The 15,216-nt window shown below is 39.1% G+C and overlaps 1 protein-coding gene across 3 annotated transcripts in view; it reads right to left on the bottom strand.

The window, feature by feature from the left end:
- Nucleotides 1-6,222: 6,222 nt before the first annotated feature.
- Nucleotides 6,223-15,216, bottom strand: part of pdgfc (platelet derived growth factor c) — a 28,649-nt gene continuing 19,655 nt past the window's right edge. For 2 of the 3 annotated variants that reach the window (XM_085904642.1, XM_085904661.1), the window contains 4 exons: nt 13,644-13,824; nt 8,702-8,894; nt 8,324-8,544; nt 6,223-7,622 (listed from right to left, as the gene is read on the bottom strand). In XM_085904642.1, the coding sequence (XP_085760768.1) occupies nt 7,479-7,622; nt 8,324-8,544; nt 8,702-8,894; nt 13,644-13,824 (739 nt within the window). In that variant the 3' untranslated portion in view covers nt 6,223-7,478. The remainder of the gene's footprint in view (nt 7,623-8,323; nt 8,545-8,701; nt 8,895-13,643; nt 13,825-15,216) is intronic. The other variant, XM_085904651.1, reaches the window with a different exon arrangement.

Here is a 15,216-nt window from a genome sequence, read left to right as displayed (position 1 = left end):
ATTTCAAATGAAAAGGGAAAATGCACGTCCTCCAAGGCGAATGGTATTTATGTTTTGTGCGCAAGTTTTATTTCATTATATCTGCCGCACAGCCCGGCGAAAGCGTTGCTACGCAACTGGGATTTCAAAAATACTCGCAGTGCAGTGCCAGGGTCACATTTCAATGTGCGTTGGCAGCACATGATGGACGCTAATAGTGCTGCTGCTTTAACTATGTCGCCTGGAACTTTCTCGAAATGAGAAATAAGCCAGCCCGTATATAATGTACCTGTGGAAAGGATAGCTTCAGAATAGCGTTCATCATACGCCGTACACTCCCAACAAAAGTGTCGGAAGAGTTAGACCTTATCCTTTGCTGATGGACTCTGAAAAAAATGGAGTTTGACATCAATGTACACCATTTAAATGTGTAACTATAGCATCAATTCCAGAGAATGGTTTATGGTTGACAAGCAATTGTGAAGCTGAGCGTCTTTTACAGTTGTTTGATTTTGACCTGCCCACGTTTTGAGGAATTCACGGTACTCCTAATTTAAATCTGCTCAACCTAGTATGTCTTTTTTGTAGATACGGTGTTTTTCTTTTAACTTACACAGCTTTTGAGTTGCCATCACTCAGTTTCTGATGCCAGACAGGTTCAAGACGCAGCCGTCTGTCTCTCTAAGCTGACAAAATGTAATAAGCACAACAAATAACAAACAGAACTGATAAGATATGATAGATACACGAGAGTCAGAACATGCTAAATTGCCTGTTTCAAATCTCGACATTCCAGCTTTCTCACCCTCGCCTACACTCAGCAAATTTTCCTTATCATCGCTCGCATACGTAAAACAGATGAGAAGCTATATAATCACGGTAGAACAAAGACATTCAAGTTGGTTGGCTTCTTAAGCAATAGCATATGAAAATATTACCGTCAATTTAAGCAATCTGACATCTTGTTAGGAACTTTCCGCAAAAACATCAATCCCAGTAAACAGATAATGTAATAAATAAAATCCAAATAACATTTCAATCCAATCTGATTAGTTTTTAAATGGCATCCATCTTTCTATCTATCCATAATAGAAGCATTTACGCTAATTGAGTTGCTTTGTATTGAAGTGAGACTCTGAAAGGTGGAACCAAATACTATATCACCCTTTGACGTGATGTCTTGTTTGCACATAATCGCGAAGGGAAAAAACATCCCTCTAGGTGGCACTGTTTCCTTCTTTGTGGGTAAAGTCCTTGGCTGGAATAAAGCCCCTCCCTGTGCACTCAGCAGGCTGCCATGAAGCAATGAAAAGGCCGATGTGACATCACAGCACCTGCATTAAATCAAGCTGCTGTGAATCATGCCTTCAGAGTAAAGCGAGAGAGAGAGAGAGAAAGAGAGAGAAAGAGAGAGAAAGAGAGAGAGAGGATTTAAATGCATCTTTCTGGCCTCTGTTAACGCCATGTTGTCATACATGGCAGAGCTTCTTTAATTAATTGCACTTGCTGTAATGAACACCGAGCTCCACACCGTCACCTCTCTCTGATCCCAACACAGGTTGAAGATAAGGCAGCGTTGTTAAGGGAATAAGTGAATACGATATGTACGTATAGAGGGACAGCAAGAATAGTCAGTAGTTTTATGGCACAGAAAGACGTATCAATAAAAAGAAAAAAAACAAACAAAAAAACTCTTAACAAATCAACTCCAGCAGGTCGGTTTATGACCAAACCTCTTTGAGAGATTCAGGTGCTACCTGGAAAGTGTTTTAAAATGTATTTAAAAATTCAACACTTTAGCCCCCCCAAAACGATTAGAGTGAAGAAAGCAGATGCCGCAGGCTTGCCTCTGGATACTCCAGAGAGTAAACATGTCCTGCGGTGGTGCTTCTGACAAAGACAAATGGCTATCTCTTTTCTCTTGGTTTTAACCCTTATGCTTCCCACTCCATAGTCTAAAGATGCTCTAACTTAGTGATTATCAAAGTAAATAAGGTAAATAAGAATAAAAGATTATTACAGGACATTTTGTATCGTTACCCAACGAGCTAGCGAGAGCTAGCCAGCTATATAGCTAGCTATATAGCTAGCAAGATAGCTAGCAAGATAGCTAGCAAGATAGCTAGCAAGATAGATAGATAGATAGATAGATAGATAGATAGATAGATAGATAGATAGATAGATAGATAGATAGATAGATAGATAGATAGATAGATTGATTGATTGATTGATTGATTGATTGATTGATTGATTGATTGATAGTATTTAAAGAATCCTTGATAAAGAAAAACATTTTGTAAATCTCTGCGAATGTACTACCCCACTTCAATGAAATGACGATCATGAGTTCACAAAGGTGCTTTTGGGTTTGAACCACTTCAACTTTCGACCTCAAAGGAGTCAGACTCCATGCAGTCATCCTGGTCCCGCGCCAACCTAACAACCCATAAAGAGGGTTTGGCTTCCGAGGTATCTCCGGACCACTCGGCGAGTCTTTAACGGGCCTTTTGAACTGCTGCACATATTTAAACAGGCAGCGTTTTCCAGGTCACAGCCGCAATAATAAAAACAGGCTAGAAAAGCGAAGTTGAAAGAAGGTTTATTTAAGGCAGGGTGTTGTCACGTCTGAGCTGCTGACTCACTCACCAAATGGACCATTTCAGTCACTTTATGCATTTAAGCAGTCACGGAGCTTTACACACAAATAGTAGGCTATGCTCTAATAAACACCTTGCCTCTAATAGAGGCCTGGCTTTATCGGAAGTGGATGGATACATAGAACTCACAACAAGTTATTTTGATAGTATGATAGAAGTAGAAACATGACCAAAAAAAAAACGCAAGAAGAAGCCATTTTGATTCAAAATGGCCCTTTTAGGCTAATTTTGGAACTGATACCGTAATTTTACGAATTTGAAAATTAAGCCCTCAAACCCTGTTTGACATAACGCCAAGAAATTTCACCAAGTGGGTTTAGCACTAATTTCCACATTCTTCTGACCGGTTTAAATAATTTCAAGTATAAATTGTTCAGATTCATTTTGTCATTTTGTTCCCAAATCACACAACAAAAGCACTAAGTTATTCTTTGAGGAACTTATCTCAAGCCCATTCAAAATTTTAATGAATGTAATATTAATACTAATACGATTGAATTGTTGCAGGCATTCAGTTAAAGTAGAGCTGGTATCTGCAAAAAAAAAAAAAAATCAAAGATGGCACCCACTCTTTAGTGCCTCAAGAACCTATTTTACTCCATTTGAAGAGAATCATATGAGATTTTAATTACCCTCCAGGCCAGCGATGTGAGCCGAATGAAAATAAACGTCTGGCTCGTGTTTGCCGTTGAAAAAACTGTTAGTGGCTGAGAAGCTGCGAGATACCTCAGGGGTGGTTGCCAGGCAACCGCCTCCATAGAAGAATCTCCATCTCTGATATATGAACTCGAGAAATGATATTCCCAAAATGGGAGTGAGCTTTTCACTTTCCTCAAATTGTGGCGGTTTACCAGATTGGCTTTGGATTCATCATTCACAAGGATACATAAACAACAACGTATATGTTGATGTACGACAAGTCACGCTTGAGGTCTTTGTGTACGCACCCAACTCTGCCTCCAGTCTCCTCCCTTGGGTGCGTGGAGATGTCTGTTGCCATGGCAACAGCATCACAGGCAAATTGAAATAGTCTGGGGAAAAACGGGCTTTTCTTTGAATGAAGGAAAATACATTTAAGATGACACTAACTCTTAAAGGTTGGTTGGTATTTTAAAATGTGTTGTTACTTGGGCAATGTTATGAGAAAATATGTTTTAGTGTTCAAAATTAGTCATATAACAAGATGTCATAATTGAGGTGTCAGTTACTAATATCTGTATGTATTTAGATTTTTTAAAATTCTATATTTATTCTGGCAAAATTACAACATTTTTCAGTGTCACATTTAAGTGTAATTTAAAATAAATTGTTATAACTTTATTGATTTTAATCTAATTCAATTATGAATTTTAGGCTCACTGTTTTTTTTTAAATCTTCAGACTCTTTGTATATTCTAAAATAAACTTGTAGTAGTTGTAGAATTTATTTTACATATTTTAGTGCCCTAAGCTTTTGTAAGAAAATGAGTTTTACGATAGAATTCATTAACAAAAACATGCCTTGGCATGAGTTTACCTTAGCGGCATGCTCTGGGTTCCTTAACACAGTGAGGGAGACAGGAAGTGCTGTCTCATTAAAAGAAAACACCTCTTCAGGCCCTGATGTTTTTATTGGCCGCACTGCTCTTATTTTGCATGATTACGAGATGGAAGTGTGTGTGTGTGTGTGTGTGTGTGTGTGTGTGTGTGCGCGTGTGTGCTCACCTTTGATTGCAAACTAAGTCCATGTGTGGGTTTGAAGAGCGTAAATAGGAATTTGTCGTGCGTTGTATGTTTGTGTGTGTGCGTGTGCGTGTGCGTGTGCGTGGGTTTGTGTCTGTACACGTCCACTCTAGTGTGACTCACACAGAGGCAATTGGACAAGTCCAGACATGTCGAGAGGAAAATACATCTCGTGTCTGCTAGGTAAAAAAAAAAATTCTTTCTTTTTAAAGTTTCTAGGAACGATAAGCTAAGAGATGGTCCTGCATGTGTAGTTTTGATTAAATATTAAAAAAAATATACATTAATGCAATATAGGTAGGATCTCCGCACAATATTGCACAATATCTCCGGTAGGAGACCCTGTGGACGAACCAGGACGCGCTGGAGAGACTATGTCTCTCAGCTGGCCTGGGAACGTCTTGGGATCCCCCGGGGTGAGCTGGATGAAGTGGCTGGGGAGAGGGAAGTCTGGGAGTCCCTCCTAAAGCTGATGCCCCCGCGACCCGACCCCGGATATGCGGAAGAAGATGGATGGATTAATGCAATATATCGTATTTTCCAGACTACAAGGCGCACCTAAAAACCTAAAATTTTCTCAAAGGCCAACAGTGCACCTTAAAGTCCAGTGCGCCTTATATATGGACCAAATTCCTAAATTTAAACTGGCCCGAAGCATTGTGTCATAAAATCAATCATAAGTGGCCCGCTGAAGACTATGAATCATGAATCAAAAAGACTATGGATCATTATTTTGTGATTATAAAGTAATTTGTTGCGTCTGAAGTTGAAATAAGAAAAGATAATGGAGAATGATTTGATTTGGATTAAAAATCTGACATGATGCATTAATGGTGCACCTTATAGTCCGGTGCCCCTTATATAAGGACAACGTTTTAAAATAGGCCATTCATTGAAGGTGCGCCTTATAGTCCGGTGCACCTTATAATCCGGGAAATACGGTAAATGGAATTTAAGAGATAAAAGTTGCAAGAAAATCTAAGAATATAATTCAATGGTATTACTGTGAGATGAGCACAGCCATATCCTTGAAGCAGCTATAAGTTGTGCAGGCTTGCAATCAAAGGGAAGCGGCAATTTTTAACATTTGCTGCTTGGTCTGGTGAATCGTGGTGGTCTAGATGCGAGCCCCTGAAAGTCAAATTGCCGTTAGCGCGTACGTAACGACAGTGCCAGACATTTTGAGTAGGTATGCACATATGCATAGTAAAGAATTGTCTTTAACATTCAATTATTTTGCCATTCCCACTCTCTGCAATGCCCATTGTCTCTCCTTCTCTCTAATTTTTTGCTGCTTCCTGGTCTGTTTTAATTGTTGCTGAGCACTTGACAAAGTTACTTGTCCTTGAAACCTTGGATGTCTTTGTGTGATGGTGAAAATGGTGTAAGGGGAAAGGTGTAGATTAATTGAGGTCAATTGGGCTCATTTATAGACTTTGGATGATGAAATGTTGGGGAGGAGTTGAGTGGCTTTTATATTAATCGCCCATTGTGTGTGCAAGGGGAAAAGGCTTCTAGTGGAATGGCATCACGCCACAATAGTAGAGATGCTTTCATTGTGCAGCATCTGTTGCCTTCCCAAACGCCTGCCAGGGAACCCATTAGACGACAAGATAAGAATTTTAGTGGAGAGATTGACAAAAAAAAGTATTGTTCCACAAATTGAGAGCATTCTACCTTTTATTTTAAATTATTTAAAAAAAACCTCAAATAAATGTTCGACTAATTGACTAGTAAAATTGTTTTTAAACATTAAAATATTGTTGAACATTTGTATGTTGTCTGTATATTGTATGTTGAAAAATGACTTATTCATTTCTGTATCTCTCCCCTAGTTTACCATTTCCATGCATGGCATCCACAATAAGAAATGAAAGACTTTATTTCAGAATTTCAGTACAATAAAATAACAGTTGTAGAGGGAGAGGAGGCAGTAGATAAATAACTGAACATGAGTGAATGAAAAACACATTTTAAAAAATTATACAGGCAGAAAATGGAGGCAAATCTATCTGTACAATGACATTAAATGTTAAATGTCTTTTTTGCCAAGGAAATAAATACTTGAAATGTGTAAGTGACTCAGATGAAGCAACCACAGTCTCTTTGGTAGGAAAAAAGGCACCTCAGCAAGGAAAAGAAATGCAAATGGAATATTTACACACGAAGGAGACTTTAGGATTATCAAAACCCACCAAAAGTATTGGAACCGTCAGGACAATTTGCTTACTATTGTCATAGAAAACATTTGTGTTCTTTATCCAATTATATTTGACAAAAAGATTTGAAAATATTTACATAATAAAAGACAAATATCCAAATTGTATTCATTTAAAATTAAAAACCTATAATACTCGACTGAGGGGAAAAAATGTAATATGTCTGCACACGTGTTCACACTCGTAACAGTGAATGTTGCTCCGTTCAGAATTGGCTGATCATATTCAAACTCACGTTAAATGGGAGTCATTGCCACTTAAAGAACTGCTCATTGACCTCATATAAAGTTCAGTTGTTCTAGTAGGCTTCACTCCATTATCAGAAAGCGCCTTCTAGAACATCCGAACTTTATTTGCAGTTAGTCAGAGGCAACAATTGTCCAATTCCAAACACAACCACATCTCCAGAGGTTGTGCACATATGTGCAACCACATTTTTTCAGTCCGTTTGTACTTCAATGCTTTTGTGGAGTACAAGTCACATTATTGGTAGAAAAAGTTTGAAAATGATTTGTCTTGATTTTTTTATATGATAAAATTTGTGTGTCACCTTTTTATATCCACTCCAGTTGTGGCTTTTTACTTTCTTTACTTTTTAATTAATATAAAAAAAATGCTGATGTCAAATCCAATTGTCAAGGCAGTGTACGCAATAATAAAGGGGTTTCAATACTTTTGGAGGGGCAAGTGTAGCAAAAGCACTTGAACAAAAGAAGCTTCCATTTTCCATGACACTATCAGCCCCCAAAAAGGTGAAGAATAGGCAACTCCTTATCTCAAATTGTCTTCTAACACTCCAGATAGAGTCGGGTGGAATTTGTAGTCTCAGTATTTATTCCACGACATTCCGGAGATTGAATCCGTCCCCATCTTGGTTTTACTTTCTTTGTCCAATTTGGCGTTAATCGTGTCCGACTGGTGTGCTATTGTTGGCATTATCGGCGTCCTTGCACACGCACGTGCACTCCTCATGGTGCTCCAAGGCCACGTCGGTCATGGACTTTTGCAGGCCTCGGCCTCCGCTGCGGTGCTTCAGCAGCAGAACCTGATGGAGGGGGGGGGGGGGGGCATCACATATTTAGACATATACACAAACATTGCTGCTTGTATCCCACAGTGGGTGCTGCTGTTTTGGTTAGCAACTGATTTCAAATGCTGTCAAATTTTTAATAATTGTAATTTGTTTTTTTTAGATTGACATTTTAATTAATTGACTTATTAATGTGCAGTTGAATTTAGGCTATTTTTTATTTTCCAAATTATTTAAAGTATTTCAAATGGTCCCTATATTTATCACATCATGATTTAGGTTGAATTTTGTGATTTGTTTTTTTGTTTAGAAGCACTGTATTTAATTATAATTGAATTATACAAATTATTTGTTGAACACAGACATTTTAGGAGTAGGATTTAGTAGTAGTTTTTAAAGAAGCACATCTTGTTTTCTTATTTTGAAATAATTATAAATTATTTTGACAACAATTTAATCAGTTAGATGAATACTTCCAAGCAAAAGTCACATCTATATAACTTGCATTATGTTACAAGTGAAACTGACAACTCAACATGGTTAACAAAAGTTATAATTTAACCTCATTAAGAGGTAGGTGAAAGTAGTTAGCGGGGGTCAAATTGAGCCGTAAAACTGACGGCTGTTTGTGATAAACAAATGCAACAAGTAACAAGAGTTTCAAAAAGACATTTGGCCAGGACAAGACTGGCTTTGATTCATTTCTTTGCGGCTACCTCGTGGTACTTCTTGGTGACGCGGGCGGGCTGGCACTGGCAGTCGTAGCAACGGTTTGCACAGCAGGCGCAGTTCCCGCCGCAACGCCTCACCAGAAGGCAGCTGGGCCAGAAAATGGCGTCGGTCCGCTTGAGCTCCTCACGCAGTGACACAGAAAGGTTGCGCGGCGTGCAGCTGTACAGCTGAGCTTCCTCCCAAAGCAGGTTGAGGTCAGCTCCTCCTTGGGGGAACAAAAACAGGAAGATTCATATCGTTGACAGTACACTGATCCTCCACCAAATCAGAGATTGAGCAAAAAATGTTTTGAAATGAGTTTTTACAGTCCAATAATCTTATTTGATCTCAATGTTCCTTAACCAAGTTATCTATAAATTTACCCCTGACTTTCTTGTTATGGATGAAGGATTTGCCAAGCACGTGCCACGTAGGTTTATATAAGTCGTCCATGTCCAGCCGCCAGCGCTCGGGCTCCAAGTATTTCATCACCTCTTCCACCGTTTGCAGGCCTGACACGGCGGCAGACAGTTCCTGCAGGTCCGGCTGGGACGGAGATTCGGCTTCTGCTGGAATCTGAAAGGAAATGAAGGTCAATAAGAATGTCAGACAACCAAAAAGATCAGTGCAAATAGTATATCATTATTGGCAATTCTGTTCTTTCTGTCTTCCATTTTTTTAGAAATGCATTTACAAGATCAAATTTCTTACGTGACCTTTTCTGTATTGTTTAGTAATTTCACAAAAAAGATTTGTCCTTTCAAGCTCTGTTTGTCCGCCGTGTCGGTTTTCTGCTAAGCACTAATCTGGCAGGAGTGAGCCACATTAGTACGCAACTACAACATGGCTGCCTTAGGTAAAGAAGAAATGCTTGGGGCGGGGTTCGTGTTTTACGGCCCATCATCAAACTCTACCGCCATGCTGTGGAGGACCGTATCTCAAATGCTAAACAAGTTTGTATTGCCGATTTACCCATATGTGGTTCAAATGTGCTCGCAAATAGACATGCGCACGAGAATAATTTGCCTTCATAATCACAAAATCCAAATTAGCCAAAAGTGGCTACTTCAAACCAAACAAGCAGAGCTATTTTTTTCTGGCATGACATCTTGAGACTTTTTTGTGGGTCTACTCATGATAGCCAAGCCAACCAAAATGTATCTTGCAAAATCCAACGGGGCATGTGTTTTCAAACCCAATTCACAAAACTATCCTGTTTCACAGCAGGTCATCAGAAAGTGAAACTAGTGTTGGAGGCTGAATTTGAGATTAGCTTTCTGTCATTGCCATTGAGCTAATGTGAAAACCACCTTCCATTAAGTCACATATTTATGTTCAAGAATATAAATACCAAAACCACAAATGAATTCCTCAGCTGTCTGAGGTTAGGATGGATTTCAGAGTTATTTTATACATTTATTTTGAGCTGTGAATCCAAAGCGTTATTTTCAACCCCTTTTAATAAAGATGAGGTGAAAGAGTCCTGTCCAATACACAGGGTGGGGTGGCCAATGGCCATCTGCCTAAACGATTAGTTCAACGTTGTACAATAAAGCAATCAGGTCAACGAGAATGCCAGAAGTGATTTAGTTGTAAAAATAGTGCCTGTAAATGAAATCGTAGTTAATATTTGTGAGTTGTGATTTGAGGGACCATTTTCTTTGTGCTTCTCCATTTGACTTTATGTTCAGTGCAACTGATTTCTTTGGGGGCAAAATCTGCCTGGCAACAAGAGGTTGCATAAAGATGAATATGTGAATTTTACTGGTTAAAAATAAATAAAAGAAATGCGTGTTAAATTTGCTCACCAGGAAAGCAAAAATAAAATTGAAGAAAAGATATTGTCCAAATAAAAAGCAATATACAACTATAGATTAAAAACAAAGCTGTATTTTAGATACTTCAAAATAAGAATAAAAAAAAAATCAAACAGCAAACAAATAAGATCAATTAAAAATTATATATTTGAATACACGTAAAACCCAAGATAAAAATAAAACTAAAGCGAAAAAGGAACAAACAGAATGAAACAGTTTTGTTTTTAACAATATACACGCCATCACACAGCCTTCATCAAATCACGTTTCACGTTGTTTTTAGAATGACCTATCCTCTTCAGTTTCTGCTCTTTCCCCCATGGATTAAGGCATATGCACTAAACTCCTACATATTCTCCTGGGATTGCTCCTTAAGAGGGGTGCAAAAAAACCCAAAAACCCAACAACAACATCTGAGGCCCATCTGTGCAGTGGCTCTAACGAAAGCAGCTCGTTAAGAAAGCTTGCAGTGTAGCATTTGCTTTCGCCGGAGCCTCGCTGAGATAAATCGACACAAGCGTGGAACACCGACAGATCTTGGCAGCGAGTAGCGGCAGTAGCGCGAGCGGCAAATTGGCCCAGCCTTGGCAGAGTCCAGCGACTGGAAGTCATTAACAGCCTATGAATTTTGACGGCGCAATCCTCCCCCAATTAGCGGCGGCGTGCTCCCTCGGCCAGCGAGGCCCGCTGTGACTTCTGTGCCAATTAAGATATAAACCTCTTGTGATTGTGAAGGGTATTCCCTTTCAAAGATGATCGAAAAGATGCAGGAAATGGACAAAATGAGCCTGACTTGGCCTCTTCAAACCAACATGGAAGACTTCCTGTGCATTTAGGACATGGATTTCGAAGACTGTTTTCCCTGCCAAAATGGCTCCTTTCAAAATCAATTCCAAAGTTCACATTTCAATCTGTCGGAAAAATGACAACAATAAGACTAAAATTGCCTTTGTTTTGTTTGTTTACTCATCACAGCGCATTTTGCGATGGCCGTGTTACCACCGCTTGCGTTTTATTTTCTGCCGACTGAAATGATGACGACTCGTCAGGAAAGGGTCTATCAAGACACACGTGGACAACTTTCCCTGCCGTTCTCATGCTTTGGCTAACCACTTCTCTGCAATCCGCTTCGCTTCCATTAAGCCACAAAGTCTATTGTGCGTGAAATCATGTGGCTTGTGTTGTTGTTTTTTTCCCCTGCCCTGTTCACAGTCTGCAATTGAGGTTTGGTGTAAAAACAGACTCTGCAGTTTTATCCCGCTAACTTCTGCCTGCACGGAAGGGGAAATGGCTGACATGGATGTGACTTGCGCGGAGTAATGAAGCGTAAATACCGAGACTTAGGAAAAAAACGATGAATCAGTTTTCCTAATGTGTTCCATCCTCCTATAAAAAACATTTTTTCAGTCAAGTCCCATATATTCGTGGTTGCTTATGCCCAAATTCACATATTTCGGGATTTTATTGAACCTACTCTCACTAAGTATCATTTTGCTGCGGCATGGATATGTGGAGCTTCATTTAAACAAAAGTGGTGCTTTGCTACCATGTTGTAGCACTTGGTTCCAATGAGCTTTGTTCAAATGAGTAGAAGTACTTCACTTTGACAAATTCGTTTTCCGCTGCGGTCATGTAGCATCTTGATGCCAAGGAACTATGTTGAAATAAATGAAGGAGCTCCCTTTAGCCAAATGTAACAGTTTGTATTTTTCTAAGAGTTGAATTAGTACCAGAATGTCATCTTATTCACAGCATCTGACCTTCTCCTGCATTTAAGTCTGAGTCTAAGTTAAGGAGTTAAGTCAGTACATTTACAAGAGTATTATTTTACACAAGTACCAATGTGTGACTACTTTTGCGCTAGCTTCAAATGTCTCTTCCTCCTCCTTCTCTGTGTTTTAACAAGCCGACTGCCAAAAATGGCTTCCTGTCAATGACAGAGCGGCTCTTGATGGGCCCCCGTGTGGCTTCCTGCGGGTTCCGGTAGTTCGGAACAGAACGCCGCTGTTCCACCGCGCGAGGTTCAAAGAGCAGACAAGCAGGGGTAACATTTTCACAAGGGTTTTGCCCCTGAATGTGACTCGGAAGTTGGGGACGTTTGGTGGGTGGGGTGCCCAAAATCGGTGGTAGCGGTGGCTGCCATCAAGCATAGAGAATAAGTCGAAATAATAATGGAGCAACTAGAACATCAAAGCAAAAATTGCCGCACAAATAAAAATTATGACTTGGAACGTCATTTTGCTCCAGTTTTTATGATTGCAAAACAAACACACTGCTATGAAGTCATCACACACACCAAAAAAACAAAGATTGTAAGAAGTAACAGAGTAAAAAAAACAACAACTTCACACCATGGTTGTTCACGCATGGCGTAATTGAGCGTCACTTTTCACCGTTTCATTGAACGCAACACATTAGCGACGTACACGGGTTATTATTAGAGGCTTTTTATCGTGGTTTTCACCCCTGATTATAAACGACAGACGGAACCATTGTGACGTTGTTCCATATTGCTTTATGACTTGAGGAAAGGTGAACGGAAAGGTCGCTTGACACTATCAATCTCGTAATATTAAGGTGTGAAAAGAAACAGTGGCTGGATATATATATATATATATATATATATATATATATATATATATATATATATATAGTGTATATCAGAGCTAAAGATAGAGTGACATTAGGATGGGATATTACTTTGAAACCATGGACAATTTAAAAAGTACTCCAGTTCCTTTTTATCCCCGTTTCATTACAGGAGTCCCAATGAAAGCCGTGCAGGGGTCAAGGACCCTCGACGAGACGCTTTATTCCCTTCACAAGGTCTCCACTTTCATAGGGAACAATAGCCTTTGGATCATCTGGATGGAGAGTCGATAAGGGCGCAGGTGGAAGACATTAAAGGTAGAGCATGTTGGAAAAGTCCATTTCTTGGTTATTTGTCCAAAGAAAGGCAAATGGAAATATCAAATCAAACTGTTTAGCTGATAAAAAAAAGTAAAAGATCAAAATGTAAGTAAAAGTACAAATCTAAAAAAGTAACACACATATAAATTTTAATATAAAGACAAAATACAACCTACAAATAAAAAAGTGTAGCTAACAGATCAAATGCAAATACAAATAAACATGCTAATGATAAAACTCAAATGATAAAAAAAAGAATATAACTAAATAAAAACAAAAGATCGAAAGTAATCATAGTTCTAATCAAAACATAAAATACACAAAGAATACAACATAGAAATGATAAAAATAAATTTGAGGTTATCCTGATTTAAATGGTTCCATAGCAAGGCTGACATTTTGGTTTTATCTGCGTGATAAAATGATTTTAATGAATCATTCAAATGCTTGAACCAGAATCAGAGAAACGTAATTGCCAATTTACCAAATATGTTCTTGTTGTTTCCACCTCAGTGAAATGAAATCAAAAGACTATTTTCAACTGCCGTGTGGTCTAAAATGACAATTGGCGCTTCAGATGACGTGACGTAATTCTTACCGCCGACTGGATGGCGTAGCGGATGAGAAAGCCCGGCTCGGATGGGAAGTACTCGTCCGAAACGAAGCGTACGCGGACCTGATTGCCTTTGGAGAGGTGGGCCGCGGGGGCCGCTTGCGACCCGCACCAGCGGCCCAAGATGCTCCCGTCGCTCGGATCTTCCAGCTCCACAAAGTCGTATCTTGAACAAGACAAAACGATAAAACGTTTCAACCAAAATCGTTAGCAGAATAGATACAAATTGTTGTATTATTCACTGTATTTCAATTCAGAGAAATGAAAGCAGATTTTTCGAAACACCAAAGTCCCTAAAACTAACAAACAGATGACTAGTTTGCCAGCGAAAATATGGTCACCAGAAGATGGTGGTTGGTTGGCTGGATGGATGGATAGAAATGTATCTATATGGAAGTTAAGGTCGCTAAATAAGAGGTTGGATAGATAAATAGACTGACAGATAGCTAGAAAGCCTCCTTGCAACCATTAAAAACAATCACGTGCGAGCTATATAGCAGGCAACCCTGCAGTTGCCTTGTAAGCCGAAGGTCACACATTTGATCCCTGCCTCTTCCGCGAGACAGACACATCAATTGAGCAAGGCGTTGACCTCCGACCTTTCCCGTCGCTGCCATAATAATGATAATACTCGTAAAAAATAAAAAAAAAGACATAATATCAGTGATGCTAGTATTGTGATCAAGCAGCAAACACAGCGGAGTGGAAGTCTTCCAACACGTTTTGTGGCGACAGATGGCTCATCGATAATGCAGCAAGTTGGCATCATTACTTGCTGTTGAACAGCAATGGAAGAAAATAGGCTGATACACTGTATTAAGTAGCAACTTGAAGACATTGCGAGGACAACGATGACTGGAAATGATCCACAGAGTATATATATATAAAAAAAAAAAAATATCCTTTGAAGAAAAGCGCAAGAAAAGCTAATTATTCATGACAACCGCCACAAAACAAGCGACTACAAACAAATTCTGGATTCTAAACCATTCTAATGACGCTCCTCAGTGCATGTCAAAATGCATAGACGAGAGCCCTGTGAGTGGAATGTAAATGCATGTGCATGCGTGTGTGTGCAGATGATTGGATGCTGCATTCTCATGCGGCATTCTGGGATGCAATCAAATGCCTCGGGCCTTCATTTGGACCTGGATAACCCCAGAAAACAAGGGTTGCTCTTATTGGCCCCACAGTTTCCAACACGCCGATTGCATCGGGCTATGTTGTCCACATATGCGCACGTATATTCTTGGGAGATGTTTATTTTTTTTTTTGAAGATTTTATTTTGGTCTGTGCAACTGGATGTCTGCATTTCATGAGTATGAGTGTTCCAATAGAGGAAAATAAATAGACATTTATTGCAGCGTTAATTTTAAATGGCTTCAACCTTTGTTAATTTTAAATTAATTTAAATGTTTTTTTTTTTTAATGTCTTCATTAATTAATATTAAAAAAAGTCTGTTTACATTTCAAAATACGTTTTTAAGCGCTGAATATACTGAACACTCTTTTTAAATTACAGGATAAAAATATTATGTATTATCTGTGGTATTTTAG

Source organism: Syngnathus leptorhynchus, chromosome 2, assembly GCF_054491065.1.
Source record: "Syngnathus leptorhynchus isolate UIUO chromosome 2, UIUO_Slep, whole genome shotgun sequence".
NCBI lineage: Eukaryota > Metazoa > Chordata > Actinopteri > Syngnathiformes > Syngnathidae > Syngnathus > Syngnathus leptorhynchus.
Note: the sequence above shows the minus strand (reverse complement) of the source record. Positions and strands in the feature narration are given on the sequence as shown.